Consider the following 20,279-nt stretch of genomic DNA (forward strand, 5'->3'; position numbering starts at 1 on the left):
ATATTAATGTTTTTCATTGGAAGTTGGTGATTGCAGGAATCGAAAAAATAAATATTAGGGATAGAATTAGTAGCTGAGTAAAATCTTTCAATGTTCTGATTTTCGCATCTCTCCAGATCGAGCCTCCTATCTTATGTGCAGTAGGGTCTCAATCTTTTTGAAAATGCCTTGAAACTGATTGGGTCCCAGTTTTGTAGAATCCGCTCTCATCAATCTAACCAGAGAAACGAGCCCAACCAGTGCCAATAAATTGATAGTGGTGGACCACTTCTTCCTGGCAGTCATTCTTTTGACGCCGAGGTAGCGGCAGAAACCCGAACCTATATGATATACGCTTGATTCAATAAGAATGACCAATGGCACAAAACCTCCAAGCCATTTCCACCATATGTTTTTGCTGGATAGTAATTGCTTTATGGAGGCAAAGTCTACCTCAGTGGATATAGAATTTGGCACCCACTTCATAATCAAGAAATGGTATATTAGAACGGGAACAAGGATATACCCACTTATCACTTGGGGCGGAATGCGGAACGTTTTGTATAATCCGAACAGATAACCGGAAACTCCACCGGTTAAGCCTATGGCGTCTTGGGATAGATCTTGCTTTTCGGATATCTTAAAGTGATTGCTCTTCTTTCTTGATATACTGTTCCAATTCTTCACAATACGGAACAGGACGCCAGCGGAAATATGAAGAGTAATGCCTGCAACTAACAGCTTGGTGGTTATGGACGGCAAAATCTCTCTTACCATCATCAATACATCATCGGGAGCTGAGTCAGGTGAAATTGCTGGCGTGATTAACGTATTTGCTGCGTGCAAGGGGAAATACAGTGCCATGGGCAGAACTGAAATCTTTTGGCAGTTCCAAAGGAACCTTTCACATGATCTTCTAGAGACTGGATACGGGATACCGAATATCTTTTTCCATCTATTAGAATTACTCTCTCCCTTGGGGGTATTCGGACCATCGTAATGCGGGAGACTAGTGGGCTCTATTGGTTCTGGAGGTACTTCATGCAACTTTATCATCACGAAAAACTAATCTTACGTCAAGTGGTCTATTCTTGAATATCAAGAGCTTTTTAGAGGCAAGCAGCAATCGTAAACTCGTTTTCCTTATTTATATCCCAGTTGACGATCAATTTCAGACGTATCCGCGTTAAAGCCGTTCTTTTCAGATGCAGCAGAAGCAAATATCAAATAAGTGGAGAAACTAGTGAGATATTCTTCAACGTCGAGAGACTGAGGTCATGGTACTTGCTGAAAAGCATCATTTATCTATGAAAGATATCACTATAAGTAAGTTCCCTATAAATTTCAGTGCTTTTTCAGTTTTGGGCCGCGCCCGGGGTTCGAACCGCCTGCTGTATTCCACGCATGTTCGCTCGCAGGCTCTAATTGGATCCCTCTTACCCAATCGGGTCATAATGCAAGCTTTTACCTTTTAGGGCACTTTGGTTTCCCATTCCATCTCACATCTTGAAATCTATTGTTTGAAAAAAAAATAAAAAAAAAAGAAAACAGTTACTTGACAGAGGTATGTGCACCTCCACAACGTAAGACTTTCATTCGCAGATAGGGCAAGAATTGGATAACAGCAATAGGAACGAGAAAAAGGAAGAAAGAGAATGGTAAGGAGCAAATCTAACCAGAGTGCGAGTGGAACACGCCGTAAGCCGACACCTTCGTTATACCAACACATTTCCAGCTTTAAACCGCAGTTCAGCACACGAGTCGATGATGTTTTGCACTTTAGCAAGACTGTGGCGTGGAGAAGCGAGATCATTCCCGACAAATCCAAGGGCACTTTGACCACTAGTCTTTTGTACTCTCAAGGTAGTGATATCTACGAAATAGATGCTAGTTTGCCATTGAAGACATTCTACGACGACGACGATGACGACGAGAAGAATGATGCGGATGATGCCAAGGCCAAGTCCACAGCCGCTCTGAATCCTGAATACGGTGACGCTTTCTGTGGAGTCGAGGGAAAGCCATTGCGCCCCAAATGGATCTACCAGGGCGAAACGGTGGCAAAGATGCAGTATCTGGAAAGCTCAGACGATAGCACGGCGATCGCGATGTCCAAAAATGGTTCGCTGGCGTGGTTCAGAGACGAAATTAAAGTTCCCGTCCACATTGTGCAGGAGATGATGGGGCCTGCCACGAGCTATGCTAGCATTCACTCGCTAACCAGACCGGATTCCCTGGCTGTAGCCGATTTTGATGTGTCAACTAACATGGATACGGTGGTGAAGTCACAAAGTAACGGCTACGAGGAAGACAGCATCTTGAAAATCATAGACAACTCAGATAGACCTGGAGACGTTTTACGGACAGTGCACGTTCCAGGAACCACGGTGGCCCATTCGGTCAGGTTTTTCAACAACCATTTATTCGCATCATGTTCAGATGACAACATCTTAAGATTCTGGGATACAAGAACGGCAGAGAAACCACTTTGGATTCTAAGCGAGCCGCAAAATGGGCGACTAGCGTCATTCGACTCCTCTCAAGTCACTGAGAACTTATTTGTCACTGGCTTCAGCACGGGTGTCATCAAGCTATGGGATGCGCGCGCTGTGCAACTGGCCACTACTGACCTCACACACAGGCAAAATGGTGAGGAGCCGATCCAAAACGAGATAGCCAAGTTGTTCCATTCCGGCGGCGATTCCGTGGTCGATATTCTGTTCTCGCAAACTTCCGCCACAGAGTTCGTTACGGTCGGGGGAACAGGTAATGTCTACCACTGGGATATGGAGTATTCTTTTTCAAGAAACGATGACGACAACGAAGATGAAATTCAAGCCGCTGCGCCAAAGGAACTGCAGGGTCAATGTCTGAAGTTTTTCCATACAGGTGGCACTAGAAGATCAAGTAACCAATTCGGCAAGAGAAACACCGTGGCCTTGCACCCTGTAATCAACGATTTTGTTGGCACCGTGGACTCAGATAGTCTTGTTACTGCCTACAAGCCATTTCTCGCCAGCGACTTCATTGGCAGAGGTTACGACCACTAAAAAAAAAAAAGGAGCAAGAAAATAAAAACTGCACGGGGGAAAAGGCAGTAATTCACAGGCATTCATCTACATAAGTCTTTTTTTTTTATTTATTTCTAGCACGATATTGGGGTTATTTTTTTTGTAATATATAGTGATGGTATAGCGTTATATAAATACTGGTATATCGCACCTAATAAAGACTCTTTCAGACTTCCTGAACCCAACCAAACAAAAAGCCCAACTTCTTCCATGCATCTTTGCTTTTTTTACGGCCGTAAAGGGGGGACATGGGAAGAAATACGGCTATCGGGAAGATCTAAAGATGACACACGCCATTCCCAGCAATTTTTTTTTCATCGGGTGTGTTCTGATGTTTACCAAATAGAAGTTGCGAGGCTGTCGCTAAGAAAACCACAGAGGCTTATTATGCAAGATATGGACGTGCCTGTGCCACGTGAGAAAGCGGTCTTAAACTTGCGGTGCTGGCTTCCCTTTTAGGACACGCCGGGGTATCACAAGAAAGGCTAAGTTATACAATGAGGAAAGCACATTTTCTTTCCTTTTTCCTGTTTTTCAAACCGTTGGGGTCCATCAAAGTGTGTTTTTCTTTATGTAATTGCTTAGCTACACGCACTGAGCACACATAATGGTGCTCAGTGCTCCCCTTTTTAAGAAACTCGTAGCTTATTTTGCCCGCTTTTCCTCGATCTCTCGTTTATTATCTCATAATCAGAATCGTTATTTCGGGGCTTTTTTTTTTCTTTTTACCTTTTTTCCTTTTCTATGCAGTTTGTCCCCTTAATGCTTTTTTTTCATACTTGTAGTTCCTAATATAAAGAGAAGAGAAAAAGAGAAGACCTGGAAAGTTTATATTTGCTTTGGTAATAAGTGGTGAAGAAGAAAACTTAATTTTTCCAATCAATTGATCTTGAACAACACAATCAAATACAATATCATAACACAATACAATAGAAATGCCAAAAAAAATCTGGAAATCATCCGCTCCCTCCTCTTATGAACATATCTCTAGCTTGAGACCAAGATTTGTGTCTCGTGTAGACAATGTTCTTCACCAGAGAAAGGCTTTGACTTTCAGCAATATCGTTGTTCCAGATAAAAAGAACAACACTCTAACCTCGAGCGTCATGTACTCTCAAGGAAGTGACATTTACGAGATTGATTTCACAGTGCCACTGCAGGGGGACACCGTGGAGCCAATGAAGGACTATGGTGACGCCTTTGAAGGTACTGAAAACAGACCATTGAGTCCAAAATTCGTCTATCAAGGTGAAACCGTCTCCAAAATGGCGTACTTAGACAAGACTGGCGAGACCACGCTATTATCCATGTCCAAGAACGGGTCCTTGGCTTGGTTCAAAGAAGGCATCAAGGTCCCCATTCACATCGTGCAAGAAATGATGGGTCCAGCAACCAGCTATGCGAGCATTCATTCGTTGACCAGACCCGGCGATCTGCTTGAAAAGGACTTCTCGTTGGCAATTTCAGACTTCGGTATTTCTAGTGATACCGAAACCATTGTTAAATCTCAAAGTAATGGTGATGAAGAAGACAGTATTTTGAAAATCATTGATAATGCCGGCAAACCGGGTGAGATTTTGCGTACTGTCCACGTCCCAGGTACCACCGTGACCCACACTGTAAGATTTTTCGACAACCATATCTTTGCATCTTGTTCAGATGACAATATCCTTAGATTTTGGGACACCAGAACTGCAGACAAGCCTCTATGGGTTTTGAGCGAACCAAAAAACGGAAAATTGACCTCGTTCGATTGTTCTCAAGTCTCCAATAACTTGTTTGTTACCGGTTTCAGTACTGGTATCATCAAATTGTGGGATGCTCGTGCAGCTGAAGCTGCCACCACTGATTTGACTTATAGGCAAAATGGCGAGGATCCAATTCAAAACGAAATCGCAAACTTTTATCACGCTGGTGGCGACTCTGTTGTCGACGTTCAATTCTCCACAACTTCAAGTTCTGACTTCTTGACTGTTGGTGGTACCGGCAACATTTACCATTGGAACACCGACTACTCTTTGTCAAAATACGATCCTAAAGATACCATTGCCCCCCCACAAGACGCTTCGGAAGAATCTCAAACAAAGTCCTTGAGATTCTTGCACAAGGGTGGAAGCAGAAGATCTCCAAAACAAGTCGGAAGAAGAAATACCGCCGCTTGGCATCCGGTCATTGAAGACTTGGTTGGTACAGTCGATGATGATAGCTTAGTCAGCATCTACAAGCCTTACACTGAAGAAAGTGAATAGCCGTTGTGCAAAGACGCACGAGGTGATCCATATATATATATATATATTTATCGTTTTATTTATTATTGTTTTTTCTTCTTTGGGCAAATTTTTTACCTTTATACTATGGAAGTGCGCACCCAAGGATGTATAAATCTAGTGTTAGTATTTATTTATTATCGAATATTCAAGCAATGTACACTTGTCACTGACAGCAAATGCCATGCGCTGATGCTTTTCTAGCGCCTGAGTCACTACTAACGGTTGAGTTCCTATTTCTCAGGTCATCGCAACAATTGAAAAATCAGATCGACTGATTATGCATTAAGGCGTGTGACGGCTTAAAATAAGGAAGGCAATTCAAAAGACTGCAAAACTGCTTCATTTTAAAAAGAGGGTTTATCTATAGCACAGTCGGTTCTAGTTCCTCACAGTTTGAATTCCATATATGATTGCGTATTTTTCGCAGTGTACATAAGAAAAATCAAAAACCACCCTCTTCACTCACATTTCGTGCATTATGGCTTCACTATTTAGACCCCCAGAATCAACGAAGGGCAACCCAAATTCGCCTAGACTGAAACTGCCTCTCCTGAAGAACAATCAACTAAATGAGAGTAGTATATTCTCAAGATCGAACGGGAGTTCCACCTCAGTGAGCGGTCGCACTCCAGAGCCACTAACCTCCTCCACATCGACACTTTTTTCTCAAAATCGACTCTATTCGAGCGATTCTTCAATGACTTTGAACACAATCAAGAAGAGACCTGCTCCGCCGTCATTGCCTTCTTTGAGCACAAGCACACAATCCAAGCACAAAACGCGACCCCAACTCGTTCCTATTGCCGATGTGCCAGACTCTAGGCAGGAATTAGGGTTGGAGCAGAATGTACTAGCGGCAAGCGAGTTGTCAGATAGGAAAGACATGACTTGTTCGTCAATGGCAAGCCCATTATCACATGCGAACACCTCTTCTCCCTATCTCAGAAATGATTTGAACAGTTCTGTGGAATTAGATCTTTCAAATTTAATATCGGCATATGAACAGAGTTCAAGTCCAATTAAACCACTTTGTCAGCCTGCGGCATTTTCTGAATCATATACAGACTTGAACAGAGTCCAAGACGTTGATCAATTGGACGAAAATGGTTGGAAATATACAAATTTAAAGGATAGAATAGAGTCACTAGGTATCCTAGGAGAGGGCGCCGGTGGCTCCGTATCCAAGTGTAAGCTGAAAAATGGCTCCAAAATATTTGCTTTGAAAGTGATTAATACATTAAATACGGATCCCGAGTACCAAAGGCAAATCTTTAGAGAATTACAGTTTAACAGAAGCTTCCAGTCCGAATACATCGTACGGTATTATGGAATGTTTACAGATGACGAAAATTCTTCGATATACATTGCAATGGAATACATGGGCGGCCGATCTTTGGATGCAATTTACAAAAACTTGCTAAAACGTGGAGGCAGGATCAGTGAGAAGGTCCTCGGGAAAATAGCAGAAGCAGTGCTAAGAGGACTGTCCTATCTGCATGAAAAAAAAGTTATTCATAGAGATATCAAACCACAAAATATTTTATTGAATGAAAAGGGACAAGTAAAGCTTTGCGATTTTGGAGTCAGTGGAGAAGCCGTGAACTCACTGGCTACAACATTCACCGGAACCTCCTTCTATATGGCTCCGGAAAGAATTCAAGGCCAACCATATAGTGTTACATCTGATGTATGGTCACTTGGACTTACAATTTTAGAAGTGGCGAACGGTAAATTTCCATGTTCTTCAGAAAAGATGGCAGTAAATATAGCTCCATTTGAACTATTGATGTGGATCTTGACATTTACTCCTGAATTAAAGGACGAGCCCGAATCCAATATCATATGGAGCCCATCATTTAAGTCTTTTATTGATTATTGCTTGAAGAAGGATAGTCGTGAACGTCCTTCTCCAAGACAAATGATAGGCCACCCCTGGATAAAGGGGCAAATGAGAAAAAAGGTCAATATGGAAAAATTCATCAAGAAATGCTGGGAAGATTAACCGTTCGCTTTTTTTTGCTTCAAGTTTGACTGACTTTTTATTATTTCGCATGTACGATGATTTTTTACCTTTGATACAAGATTCATACCTCACTAATTGGCCTAAACAGAGAATATGGCTATAGATAGCTTGTCAACTAAATAGACTCCAATATAGATATACGACTCATGAATAGGATAGCATCCTAATAACAAATCAGCTTTGCGCCCAGTATACGTATTCAGTGATATTCCAACCTCTCGCAACGCAATTTCCAGCGAGCTCACGTTTAAAGCAAACTCCCAAGAGTTACAACACCGACTGAATTGTGGTGTAAAGACAACCAGCTACATTTTTACCATACGCAACTACAGGCCATCCCGCTTTACTAATTGCTGCTCTAGATTCAAAGTGGCGAACCATATTGCGAAAGAATAAACTAGAAACTTGAAAATGAGAGCCTTTTCAGCAGCCACAGTTAGGGCCACAACAAGAAAGTCATTCATCCCAGTGGTACCAAGAACACCTTTGATGACGTCTTCGTTTACAAGAAGAGCAACTCCTATGACAAGAATGAGGTATTATTCTGATGAAGCAAAAAAAGAAGACGCCAAAGAAGGCAGTGAAAATTTGACAGAAGAACAATCAGAGATCAAGGACCTGGAAAATCAGTTAAGTGCGAAGGATAAGGAAGCTTCTGAACTTAAAGACAGGTTGTTGAGATCTATGGCTGATTTCAGAAATTTGCAACAAGTCACAAAGAAAGATATTCAGAAAGCGAAAGATTTTGCATTGCAGAAATTCGCTAAGGATCTATTGGAGTCCGTAGATAACTTTGGTCATGCTTTAAACGCCTTTAAGGAAGAAGATTTACAAAAATCCAAGGAAATCAGCGACTTGTATACAGGTGTCAGAATGACAAGAGATGTCTTCGAGAACACTTTAAGAAAACACGGCATTGAAAAATTAGATCCGTTGGGAGAACTATTTGATCCAAATAAACACGAAGCAACGTTTGAATTACCTCAACCTGATAAGGAACCAGGCACTGTTTTCCATGTACAACAATTAGGTTTCACCTTAAATGACAGAGTCATCAGACCAGCAAAGGTCGGTATCGTCAAAGGCGAAGACAATTAATCTCGTCTGAGAGTTACTATCATCTATGTTTCTATCCACATGTGCTTTTTTCTTTCTCTCCCTAGTTTAGTTTTATTTACTATGTTTACTTGTATATATCTGTAAACTAATGAAATTATAAAAGAATACCTCAAAATATATCCTTCGCATGAAAATTCTAAACATATGAGTTAATGAAGGGTAAAAACATCAGGGAGAGATAACTTTCTACTTCTTCCACATATCCTTCTCCGGATTTTTTCTGATTTCGATACAAGTGGTTATTTTTGAGAGTATTCTACTCTTCATTTTTTTTTTTTGTAAACAATGACGGCGCATTTCATGTAGAACGTGAGTAGAAAATTATAGTGTGTTGTAAACAATCGCATCCGTAAGTTATTAAATAATTTCCCGTGAAAGACACCTAGTACTAAAGGAAAATATAATATTGACTTAATTTGTAGCACATCCTTTCTAGCAAGTCCACAGTGAACTTCAAATTAATACAGCTTTTCTTTCTCGAGGAAATCTCTCTATTCACACGTTAACTCATCGCACAACATTCCGTTCAGAGCATTTCACATATCTGAAAGATAGATATATATATATATGGCCTCTGTACCTAAGCGCCATACATACAGTGGCAATGTTGTTACCGACAGGAACCACCATTCCGTTCAGAAGACCAATGACATTTTGCATCCTATACGTAAAAACCAACGAAAACATGCCACATTTGGACCATATATAGTCGGCTCCACTTTGGGTGAGGGAGAGTTTGGTAAAGTCAAACTGGGTTGGACTAAAGCATTTTCACCCAATGAAGTTCCCAAGCAAGTTGCGATAAAACTCATTCGGAGGGATTCTATCAAGAAAGATGCCGATAAAGAAGTAAAAATATATCGCGAAATTAACGCACTGAAACATCTAACTCATCCAAACATTATTTATTTAGAAGAGGTTTTACAAAATTCAAAGTACATCGGGATAGTGCTAGAATTTGTATCTGGCGGCGAGTTTTATAAGTATATTCAACGAAAGAGGAGATTAAAGGAATCATCTGCATGCAGGCTCTTTGCCCAATTAATCAGTGGTGTCGATTATATGCATTCCAAGGGACTCGTTCATCGGGACCTAAAATTAGAAAACTTGCTATTAGATAAGCATGAAAACTTGGTCATCACAGATTTTGGTTTCGTGAATGAATTCTTCGAAGATAATGAGTTAATGAGAACCTCCTGTGGTTCCCCATGTTATGCAGCACCGGAACTGGTTGTTAGCACTAAGGCATATGAGGCAAGAAAGGCAGACGTTTGGTCATGCGGTGTTATTCTTTATGCGATGCTTGCCGGATATTTACCATGGGATGATGACCATGAAAATCCCACTGGCGATGATATTGCTAGGCTATATCAGTACATTACGCAGACACCTCTCAAGTTTCCCGAATATATAACGCCTGTTCCAAGAGACCTGCTGAGGCGAATTCTGGTACCGAATCCAAGAAGAAGAGTAAGCGTACGGGCGATACAAAGGCATGAATGGCTAAAACCGCATCATGCCTTTTTAAGTATTCAACCGAACTATTGGGATGAACAATTACGAAAGGAGCGTCCACAATTGAGTACTAGGGGCGATGTTGGCCGTCACACAACTTATTCTTCACCAACATCTCCGGACCCAAAAAGCAGAGATAGAAACTCGTTGATAATTGAGTCGACCATGGAGCAATCTAGAGTATCTCCACAACCCCTGGCTAGTAGATCTGCTTCGTCAACCGACGATTCATCTTTGATATTGAATAATGCGAAAATGAATGAGAAAGAGCTTAGAGTTGTTGGAGAACATCCAAGTGATTCAACCAAGTACGTACGAGACATCAAGAATAGCCCCTCTCCTATAGAACAAACGACTGCAAGACACTCATCCAAAGGCAAGAAACATACATCGGTTGCTGGACTTGTCACAATTCCAGGTTCACCTACGACTGTGAGGACAAGAGATATACTATCGGAACCTATTGGCCAAGTAAGCGATCCCGGTCAGAAGGCTTTCACTCAGGAAGAGTTCCACCGTATTGGTAACTACCACGTGCCTCGTAGTAGACCCAGACCCACCTCGTATTATCCAGGGCTCAGCAGAAACAATGCAGATAATAGTTTGATGGACATTCCGGTAAATAAACTAGGAGCAACCGGAAGGTCATCAGATAGCAAAAACTTGGACCGTTTGTATAACCCTGAGGGTAAGTCTTTGAATGCAGTACATGACTCTACCAAAGCTACGATCTCTAACAACGCAATTATGTTATTATCGGAAGGTCCGGCGGCAAAAACTTCGCCAGTAGATTATCATCATGCCATTGGTGACCTGAACGCTGGCGATCAGCCGACAACTGAAGCCATCGTAAAAATGAATGAAGATCTTGCTTATAAAGCAGCAGAAAGTGGGTCACCTCGGGAGAAAATCGACCCAGAGAATGATTCAATGATTTCTACTAAGAAAGAGCCTAATGCCTCTACTGATGACGAAGGTATGGAAACTCAGCCGGAAAACGTTAGCCGCTCTTCTAAAAAATCAGACGCTTCCTTGAACAAAGAAAATAAAAAAAACTACGACAGAAAGAGGTTTAGCTTCATGTCGTTATACTCATCCCTAAACGGTTCGAGATCCACCGTCGAATCTCGTAACTCGAAGGGGAATTCGGTTGCTGTTTCATCTAGAAATCCATCAGGGCAATCAAATAAGACTGGTTCTAAAATAGCGCAGCAGCAATCAGGTACTATTTCCGATAACAGTGTGTTAAAAGTTCCAAATCCTGATACTAACGCTAATGATGGTGGAAAGAGAAACGAAACTAATGACAATGCTGAAGATCGCAATCCAGGTAGATCTGTACGAGCTTCCGTTATGATTTCAACACTACGAGAAGATGGAAATACATGGTCTGGCGAAGGGCATAATGTTGACGCACAGACTTCAACAGCAAGGAAGGTTTTGAATTTTTTCAAAAGAAGGAGCATGAGGGTTTAATTCTTCAATTTGATATATAGGCATACCGGTGAGTAAAGATCATATCGTAGAGTAATAATATTATTTTCTTTGACAGTTTTCTAGGTGATTGTTCGATGATGTTCGTAAACATCTACCCCAAACAGGGAAGACGAGTGCGAAATGGGGTAGAACTCAAAATATAAACAAAAGAATAAGGATATATATACGAATGCTTATTTTTTATATTTTATACAATATTAATAACAATAATAATAATAATTTTGCTTTGATGTAACTTAATTAGATGTTAGATGGGTACATGAAGATTCTGACAGAAGCACCGAAAGTCTTGGCTGGCAAGTTGTTTCTGAAAGTAGCTCTGACAACACCTGAATTACCGTGAGTTCTGGTGACCTTACCCCACATGACTCTAATTTTAGAACCTCTAACTTCCTTGGAAGCTCTGTAGACGTAGGCAATACGCTTACCCAAGTAAAACTGAGCTTCTTGTGGAGTGGCAACACCTTCGATCTTGATTAAAGAGACATTTGGGTTGTTGACTCTCTTAGATCTTTGGTAGGATAAGTGCTTACCTTTAACGTATACTGTTAAAATAAAATGAATAGAATTTGTCAATTCGTGAATAAAATTGTTAGTAAAACTATATTTTCATGGAAATTATTGCAGAGTTAAGTAAATTAGCTGTTCAATCGATCAACGAATATGGAAACCATGGTTAACCACGTTGAAGAGGACCTCGTTTTCCATTAGAATGCTTATATGGAACCATTGCTTTCGACTCTTTTTGCACGTGTATTATTCTGTAAAGACGCGTATTTTCTTTCTTCTTTCTCCTTCTGGTGGAAATCTTCAGGTCATATGATTTCCCTCTGTATCAAAAATAGTCATTTATCAAACGTGTTTCCTTTAAATTCAATTTTTTAAGCTTTTTTTTCTATTTTTCATAGCAGAGCATCAACTGTGTAACGTTCATATATATCTGAGAGTAGTAGTCCAACGACGGCATCTTCAACTAATAGAACGTCTTCTCCATATATTTTGGTATATTAATCTGTACTCGATTCAGCATATTTCACAAAGCAATTATTATCAGTATAGTAGTCTTAATAACATACATCTATGAGATTCGGCCATTTTTTCTATGATTCTACTTGAATTTACTTTTCAAAGTTATTAAGGCAAGAAAATGGTATTTGTTCACTTTTATTAGCTGTAGCAACTGCGTATTAAGAATCAGATAATGAGTGCACCAGGTACAAACCATAGGTAGCCTCACTATGGGACCAGGCCTCTGGAAAGCAAGTATATTCACATGTCATGTCCATACAGGTGCTTTTTCCAGAAAGGACGCCTTGAAACCACCAGTCTACTGCGGTACGGGATGAGTAGGCTGGGGGCCGCAAAAGTACACGGTACACGCTAGACGGAGGATGCCTTCTGGCATTGTAATTCTATCGTGGCGAGTCCGGGAAAATGGCCAAACCCGGTCCAAAAACCATTGGAATCGATCGTCTGATGGAAGTCATACCAGCAAGAATGTCGCACCTCCGAGCACGCGACGTCTCAGTTTTCCTATAGAAGATAAAACCCATATGTATGGGTTCATGTGTGGGTTTTGAAATAAACAGTCAACGAACTGTTGAACCCATACCTCGCGTAATGTGCAGTCTTAACCCTGGTTTTTTTTTCTTTTTGGTTACATTGCCTTTAGGCGAAGGTAAATATTGAAAAATTTTCCCTTTGATCTTCCTCGCGAAACATATATAAAGGCTCTGCATTTTGTCCATTATGATATTACTACATGTTTCCTCTTCTTCTATTATATCTTTTTTTTGCTTAAAATATGTGTCGACGTACTTCAGTATGTAATATACCCTATACTTCCCACTCCCTCCAAAAAAATGTTCGAAAGATTGAGAAGATTACGGCTGCTTAGCTCAAATTTTTACATCTACCGATTTTAATAGGGAATTCAAAAACAATTATATCCATAGCAGCAGGTTTTGACTAACACCTTTTACAGTAGGATCATTTCTATAGGAATCGTCACTCTTTGACTCTTCAAAAGAGCCACTGAATCCAACTTGGTTGATGAGTCCCATAACCTTTGTACCCCAGAGTGAGAAACTGAAATTAAATCTAAATTAGCTTGGTCCGCAATCCTTAGCGGTTCGGCCATCTATAATTTTGAATAAAAATTTTGCTTTGCCGTTGCATTTGTGACTTCTTCCTTTGGAAGTTGTCACTACTAAATGGCGCGATGATCTTGACCCATCCTATGTACTTCCTTTTTGGAAGGGATAGGGCTTTATGGGTGGGTACAAATGGCAGTCTGACAAGTTAATCACTTTTTTCCTTTTTCTAAACTGTTTCAAAAATCAAAGGCTTGATTTTCAGTGAAGAGATTGGATTTACTAAAGTTCTTAATGTGTATATATAGTTGAGGTGTAGTTATTTTTACTTGGTGTGTTTTACTTAACATGCCAAATGTACATCAGTCTTGATTGAACATTTCGTTTTGAACGATTTTGATGCATAGCGGTTTCTGAGGTTAGCACAAGAAAGGGCATCGCCGAGATACGGTACACAGTACTTTTCTGAAATGACTTGCAGATTACTCACAACATCAGGCCGGAAGTACGAAGAATTAACAACGCTCGAAGAACCACAAATATGGCTGGAGGAAAGATTCCAATTGTAGGTATCGTGGCATGCCTACAGCCCGACATGGGCATAGGGTTCCAGGGAGGCCTACCATGGAGGCTGTCCAAGGAAATGAAGTTTTTTAGACAGGTCACTTCATCGACCAAGGATGCAAACAAAAAAAACGCCGTGGTGATGGGAAGGAAAACATGGGAATCCATACCACCCAAGTTTCGCCCACTGCCGAATAGAATGAACGTCGTCATCTCGAGAAGCTTTAAAGATGGTTTTGTCCACGACGAAGAGGAATCAATAATCAAAAGCAACTCATTAGCAAATGCCTTGACCAATCTACAGAACAAGTTCCAAGAATCCCTAGAAAAAATATATGTGATCGGTGGTGGCGAAGTCTACAATCAAATCTTCCCCATTACAGATCATTGGCTCATCACAAAAATACATTCATTGGACAATGAAGCGGCTCCTGCCATGGATACTTTCCTTGATGCGAAGAGATTAAAGGAAGCGTTCAGCGAGCAAGATCCGGCCCAATTAAAAGAATTTCTCCCACCGAAAGTTGACTTGCCCGAAACAGACTCTGATCAGCGCTACTCACAAGAGGAGAAGGGTTATCATTTCGAGTTCACCCTGTACAATCGTAGATGAAAATCCTGATCCGTATACCTTCTATAATAGTGCTACGTAGTAATAGAAGTGATAAGCCTCATTTTCTCGTCCGAGTCCCAAGTACGCGAACTTCAGCAGGGTCACAATTTGACACCTAAACGACTTTCAGCCTCACCTGCTTTATCTCTTTAGCGGCGCCTGCCGTTGTGTTATTTAAAAGCAATCGTTTGTGATCACCATTGCCAAACTTGACGCGCTTAGACAAAAGCCATTGTTTTTGGCCTCGTTCCCTGCATTCAACAAAAGGTCGAGATATACCGTCAAAGAGTCGTTAAGGGGAAGATTTATAAACAATCTTGTTTTTGTATCTTGATGTTCCGGACTCAGTTGTGCCATTTTTTCTTCTCTCAAACCTGTCTGTGTGTCTGAAATCTCTTTCTCTGCTAGAAACATCATAGGTCCTCAGTGTGTCCGGTGAATTACAAAGAAAAATGTCTCAACACGCAAACTCATCATCTTGGACCTCTTTCCTGAAATCGATTAGTTCGTTCAATGGCGATCTGTCGTCTCTTTCTGCTCCACCATTTATTCTTTCTCCCACTTCATTGACAGAGTTTTCTCAGTACTGGGCTGAACATCCCGACCTATTTCTGGAAGCATCATTCATCAATGACAAAAACTACAAGGAACATTGTCTTTTTGACCCCAATGTTGAATCGCAAGAGGTGGCGCGGATGTTGGCAGTGGTTAGATGGTTTATTTCCACTTTGAGGTCACAGTACTGTTCTAGAAGCGAATCGATGGGTTCTGAAAAAAAGCCTTTAAATCCATTCTTGGGTGAAACGTTTGTTGGTAAATGGCATGATGACGAACATCTCGAGTACGGTGAAACGGTGCTTTTAAGTGAGCAAGTTTCACACCATCCTCCTATGACTGCATTTTCGATCTTTAATGAAAAAAACGATGTTTCTCTGCAAGGTTATAATCAAATTAAGACCGGATTTACTAAAACATTAACACTAACAGTCAAGCCATATGGTCATGTGATTTTGAAGATCAAAGATGAGACATACTTGATTACAACTCCGCCTTTACACATCGAAGGTATTTTAGTCGCTTCCCCTTTTGTTGAGTTAGGAGGTAGATCATTCATTCAGTCATCAAATGGTATGTTATGCGTCATTGAATATTCAGGAAGAGGGTATTTCACAGGTAAGAAGAATTCCTTCAAGGCAAGGATCTATAAAAATCCTCAAGAACATAGTCATAAGGAGAATGCTCTATACCTAATCTCCGGTCAATGGTCAGGTGTTTCAACAATTACAAAAAAAGATTCGGAGGCTCCACACCAGTTCTATGATTCATCAAAGACACCTGCTAGACATTTGCTAGTCAAACCAATCGAAGAACAGCATCCTTTAGAGAGCAGGAGGGCTTGGAAGGATGTGGCCGAAGCAATCAGGTCAGGTAATAATAGTTTGATAAAGAAAACTAAGGAAGAACTAGAAAATAAACAAAGGGCCTTGAGAGAACAGGAACATGCAAAGGGCGTCGAATGGCAAAGAAGATGGTTTAGGCGGGTGGACTACATGAATGATGGTAAGTCAAATGATATAGAGAACGCTAGTGAAGATGATCTTTTCAAAAAACTGGCATCCAAACTGCAGCTTTCTGTGAAAAATGTACCCAGTGGGACGTTGATTGGCGGAAAGGACGATAAAAAGGACGTTTCAACCGCATTGCATTGGAGGTTTGACAAAGGCTTGTGGATGAAGGAAAAGGAAATTACTATATAAGTATAAATGTTCATAAAATGATAAATATTAAAAATTAATAATAATTGATGTTTGTGTTGCGAGCGCTTTGGTTAGAAAAGATCTTCTTTTTTTAACATTTGTTCTCAACTGTCAATATTATATTCTGAAAAGTTTATATGGAATCTTGAATCTACACATTAGAATTTCAGAAATCAGCACCTTCCTTTTCGTTGTGAATCGAAGTCTCAAGAGAAATCCTTTACTCTCGATCATCCTCTACTGAAGATTCTGTATACTCATGACTTGTGAAGAACGATTCTATGCTATAAAAAAAGCTCAAAAAAAAATAAATTCCAACAAGTATGAAAATAATCAAAGGTTGAAGGATTCCAATGGATGAAAAAAAGGAATTAATCTTGGTGCCATGCCATTCAATATGGAAATCTTCAATACAGCCCAGTGATGGGAGAGTTAATTTCGGTCAATCCCCTGAGTACTGGCATTTAGCGGCTTTCCAATACGAAGGCAATGATCACTTAGCGTTCATCAAGCACGGATTGGCAGCCCTCAAACTATTACTCAAAAAAAGGCATCGTGCAACTGTTATATTCAGTGGGTCCCAAACTAAAAAGGAAGCTGGTGTTTTATCTGAAGCACAGAGCTACTACTTTTTATGCGAAAGGCTGATCAGAAATGCAATGCGCAATGACAATTTGGAAATTCCGAACTTTGACGATGAGCTGCATACTTTATTGCAAGAGATCAAGGAGATGATGGTTGGTCAAAACATAGATGTTGATGATCTATTTTGTGGTGATTCAATTACGACAGAAGAGTTCTCACTAGACTCACTTGATAATTTACTATATTCAATATATAGATTTGAAGAAGTCACTGGAAAATTTCCACAAAGAATAACTATAATTGGGTTTGCATTTAAAATGGAAAGATTTATCAGCTATCATGCCAAGGCCATTGACTACCCAAAAGCATGCATAAATTACATTGGAATTGACCCTAAGCCAACAAACTACAGCCAAACACAACTCTCAAAATACTATAATGATCTGGCAGAAATGGAACGAAAAAATGCTCTAAGCTTATTTCTCTCAGATTGGTACGCCACGAAAGATGCATTATTTACCAAAAAGAGGTCTCGTAACCCATTCAAGAGAACCGCACCATACGCTCAAAATATCCTCTTCAAAAGCGGTACGAGGATTGAGGATGACGAGAGGTACTTTGAGATGAACATAAAGTGCAAAATGCCATGGTCGGCACCAAGGGAATAGAAGCATCAAATTACTACGGAATTCAAGGTACATAATTATAGATCACCATGTATAAATTCAAAACTCGAGAACTGGAATGAGTGTTCATTATAAGCTTTGCATCGTTCAGATGTTCTTCTCTTCCAGATCAGAGAATTCGCCGATGAAAAAAAGCTTTGCCAAAACGAAAAAAAAAACATAAGTTTGGACGAAAGGTTCATTTTAAATGTAAACAAGAAGAAAACATCATTGCTGCGGGAATTCATATCCAATTATCTGGAAATTAAGCTGTGAATAATTCATTTAGAATGGGCGTTGCTGATTTAATCAAGAAATTTGAAAAAATCTCAAACAAAAAAGATGACGCTACTGTAGATACTACCGTAGATATGAGCAGCCACTCAAAGTCAGGTAACTCTGACGACAGTGCCAACGAAACGGAAAGCCAAGAATCTCATCTCGCCTCTCAAAAAGATAATGTAAGCGGTAAAGATGAGAGTGAATCGCAAATCGCAAATGAAGATACACCAGCAGAAGAATCTTTGAAAACAAAGTCTCAAAAATCTGAAACAAGTGAAGGACACGAAGAAGAGAGTTCTAGAGGGCAAAAGGAAGAGAGTTCTGAAAGCGAGGAAAAAGTGAGTTCCAAAAGCGAGAGGGAATTGGGTTCCAAAAACCAGAGCACCGATACTAACGGCAGTGATCCTCAAGAACCTAAGGAAAGTAACGAGATTGGCGCTGAATTTTCTGAAAATAGTATTGAGGAATCCATTAATATTAAAGAGGACTTGGCCAAGAAAAATGAGGAGAATGCTGCTTCCAAGCAAGAGAGAAACGAACAACAAGATAAATCCAAAGAAAATTTCTCGGAGGATGTATCTATACCAGTTGAAGAACAGTCTCAGTCCGAAGAGCATGCTCATATTGACCTATCCAATAGTGAAGAAACTCAAAATGATGAAGACACTTCTCAAAAACTCAACGATAATACTACAGTTGCCACGATTTCTAAGAACAAGAAAAAAAAAAACAGAAAAAAAAACAAGAAGAAGAAGAATGCCAACGCCGACGCCAATGCCGAAGTCAGCACCAGTACCGACACCAAGGAAAGTGGTGATACATTCAGCGATAATGCCAATACCGTGCAAGACATCACGTCATCAACAAGCTCCGTAGTTCAGGAAGTGAACAATTTGGAAGTTGTTGATGACCTTTGTCTTAGGCATTGATCAACAGCATAATAAAGACCATTTAGAAGCACTAACCCAAGACGTTAAAGAAGAAACATTAGAAAGCATTGCTCATGAGGGAAGGAGAGCTGATACAGACGATCAGAATGCAACGGAAAAATCCGATTTAGAAAAATCCGATACAGAGAGCTCAAGAATAGGCCGCGACTTGCCATTCGAATTTGGAAAACGTACTCTAACCGGAGAATCAGACGTTTGGGATCATAACGCTTGGGATAATGTCGAATGGGGTGAAGAACAAGTTCAACAGGCGGAGGAAAAAATCAAAGAACAGTTTAAGCATCCTGTTCCCGATTTTGACAAAAAGTTATACAACGAGAATCCAGCACGCTACTGGGACATTTTCTATAAAAACAACAAAGAAAACTTCTTCAAGGACAGAAAGTGGCTACAGATTGAATTTCCAATCTTATATGCATCTACCAGAAAAGATGCAGATCCGGTCACAATTTTTGAAATTGGCTGTGGCGCAGGCAACACCTTTTTCCCAATTTTGAACGATAATGAAAATGAAAACTTGAGAATAATAGCCGCCGATTTTGCTCCAAGAGCAGTCGAATTAGTGAAAAAGTCTGAACAGTTCAACCCCAAGTACGGCCATGCCACAGTGTGGGATTTGGCCAACACTAATGGTGACTTACCTGATGGTGTCGAACCTCATTCAGTGGATATTGCAGTAATGATTTTTGTCTTTAGCGCTTTAGCTCCGAATCAATGGGATCAAGCCATGGACAACCTTCACCAAATTTTGAAACCTGGAGGCAAGATCATATTCCGTGATTACGGTGCTTATGATTTAACTCAAGTTCGATTCAAAAAGAACAGGATTTTAGAAGAAAACTTCTACGTTAGAGGTGATGGTACTAGAGTTTATTTTTTTTCTGAAGAAAGATTGAGAGAAGTTTTCACCAAAAAGTATTTCCTATATAATAAAATCGGGACTGATCGAAGATTATTAGTTAACAGGAAAAGACAGCTAAAGATGTACCGCTGCTGGGTACAAGCCGTTTTTGATGTTCCTCAATAGGAGAATGCACAAGCGATACACCAATTCCTTTCCCATGAGAAAGCTATTTTTCTCTTAAAGCATATTATTTTCAGTGATTTTTTGTTTTTTTATCTTTAATGCCATCACATGTTATCTGTAATTTTGTCGTTTTCTTCCGCATAGAAAATCGTCTTACAAGTCTATACCCTTAAACTATGTACCATTTTAGTACCACTTGTCGCTATTTAATGAAAGATCTTTCCACTATGCTCCGGTATCGGAAAAAATTACCCTAATTTAAGCAGTTC

General features: G+C 40.2%; 10 protein-coding genes and 1 pseudogene across 11 annotated transcripts; 9 read left to right on the top strand and 2 right to left on the bottom strand.

Annotated features, from left to right (window-relative positions):
- Nucleotides 1-126: 126 nt before the first annotated feature.
- MCP1 (Mcp1p) lies at nt 127-1,035 on the bottom strand (the record flags this gene model as incomplete). Its single annotated transcript, XM_056231405.1, has 1 exon — nt 127-1,035. One exon carries the CDS (start codon nt 1,033-1,035, stop codon nt 127-129), a length of 909 nt encoding a protein of 302 aa, XP_056085226.1.
- Nucleotides 1,036-1,634: 599 nt separating this feature from the next.
- Nucleotides 1,635-3,029, top strand: WTM2 (transcriptional modulator; the record flags this gene model as incomplete). The annotated part of the gene is made up of 1 exon (XM_056231406.1): nt 1,635-3,029. The coding sequence occupies one exon, from the start codon at nt 1,635-1,637 to the stop codon at nt 3,027-3,029; it is 1,395 nt and encodes a 464-aa protein (XP_056085227.1).
- Nucleotides 3,030-3,985: 956 nt separating this feature from the next.
- On the top strand, nt 3,986-5,299 carry WTM1 (transcriptional modulator; the record flags this gene model as incomplete). Its single annotated transcript, XM_056231407.1, has 1 exon — nt 3,986-5,299. The coding sequence occupies one exon, from the start codon at nt 3,986-3,988 to the stop codon at nt 5,297-5,299; it is 1,314 nt and encodes a 437-aa protein (XP_056085228.1).
- A 499-nt stretch (nt 5,300-5,798) lies between these two features.
- MKK1 (mitogen-activated protein kinase kinase MKK1) lies at nt 5,799-7,322 on the top strand (the record flags this gene model as incomplete). The annotated part of the gene is made up of 1 exon (XM_056231408.1): nt 5,799-7,322. The coding sequence occupies one exon, from the start codon at nt 5,799-5,801 to the stop codon at nt 7,320-7,322; it is 1,524 nt and encodes a 507-aa protein (XP_056085229.1).
- A 432-nt stretch (nt 7,323-7,754) lies between these two features.
- On the top strand, nt 7,755-8,441 carry MGE1 (mitochondrial nucleotide exchange factor MGE1; the record flags this gene model as incomplete). The annotated part of the gene is made up of 1 exon (XM_056231409.1): nt 7,755-8,441. The coding sequence occupies one exon, from the start codon at nt 7,755-7,757 to the stop codon at nt 8,439-8,441; it is 687 nt and encodes a 228-aa protein (XP_056085230.1).
- Nucleotides 8,442-9,029: 588 nt separating this feature from the next.
- Nucleotides 9,030-11,453, top strand: KIN4 (putative serine/threonine protein kinase KIN4; the record flags this gene model as incomplete). The annotated part of the gene is made up of 1 exon (XM_056231410.1): nt 9,030-11,453. One exon carries the CDS (start codon nt 9,030-9,032, stop codon nt 11,451-11,453), a length of 2,424 nt encoding a protein of 807 aa, XP_056085231.1.
- A 261-nt stretch (nt 11,454-11,714) lies between these two features.
- Nucleotides 11,715-12,569, bottom strand: RPL33B (60S ribosomal protein eL33; the record flags this gene model as incomplete). The annotated part of the gene is made up of 2 exons (XM_056231411.1): nt 11,715-12,019; nt 12,551-12,569. 2 exons carry the CDS (start codon nt 12,567-12,569, stop codon nt 11,715-11,717), a joined length of 324 nt encoding a protein of 107 aa, XP_056085232.1.
- Nucleotides 12,570-14,108: 1,539 nt separating this feature from the next.
- On the top strand, nt 14,109-14,744 carry DFR1 (dihydrofolate reductase; the record flags this gene model as incomplete). Its single annotated transcript, XM_056231412.1, has 1 exon — nt 14,109-14,744. The coding sequence occupies one exon, from the start codon at nt 14,109-14,111 to the stop codon at nt 14,742-14,744; it is 636 nt and encodes a 211-aa protein (XP_056085233.1).
- Nucleotides 14,745-15,196: 452 nt separating this feature from the next.
- On the top strand, nt 15,197-16,501 carry HES1 (oxysterol-binding protein related protein HES1; the record flags this gene model as incomplete). Its single annotated transcript, XM_056231413.1, has 1 exon — nt 15,197-16,501. The coding sequence occupies one exon, from the start codon at nt 15,197-15,199 to the stop codon at nt 16,499-16,501; it is 1,305 nt and encodes a 434-aa protein (XP_056085234.1).
- A 353-nt stretch (nt 16,502-16,854) lies between these two features.
- Nucleotides 16,855-17,754, top strand: SKDI15G3780 (uncharacterized protein; the record flags this gene model as incomplete). Its single annotated transcript, XM_056231414.1, has 1 exon — nt 16,855-17,754. The coding sequence occupies one exon, from the start codon at nt 16,855-16,857 to the stop codon at nt 17,752-17,754; it is 900 nt and encodes a 299-aa protein (XP_056085235.1).
- A 287-nt stretch (nt 17,755-18,041) lies between these two features.
- SKDI15G3790 lies at nt 18,042-20,010 on the top strand (annotated as a pseudogene). Its single transcript is given in 2 exon segments — nt 18,042-18,953; nt 18,955-20,010. Coding segments are annotated over 2 exon segments (1,968 nt in total).
- The last annotated feature ends 269 nt before the right edge of the window (nt 20,011-20,279 follow it).

This window comes from Saccharomyces kudriavzevii (genome assembly GCF_947243775.1).
Source record: "Saccharomyces kudriavzevii IFO 1802 strain IFO1802 genome assembly, chromosome: 15".
Classification (NCBI taxonomy): domain Eukaryota; kingdom Fungi; phylum Ascomycota; class Saccharomycetes; order Saccharomycetales; family Saccharomycetaceae; genus Saccharomyces; species Saccharomyces kudriavzevii.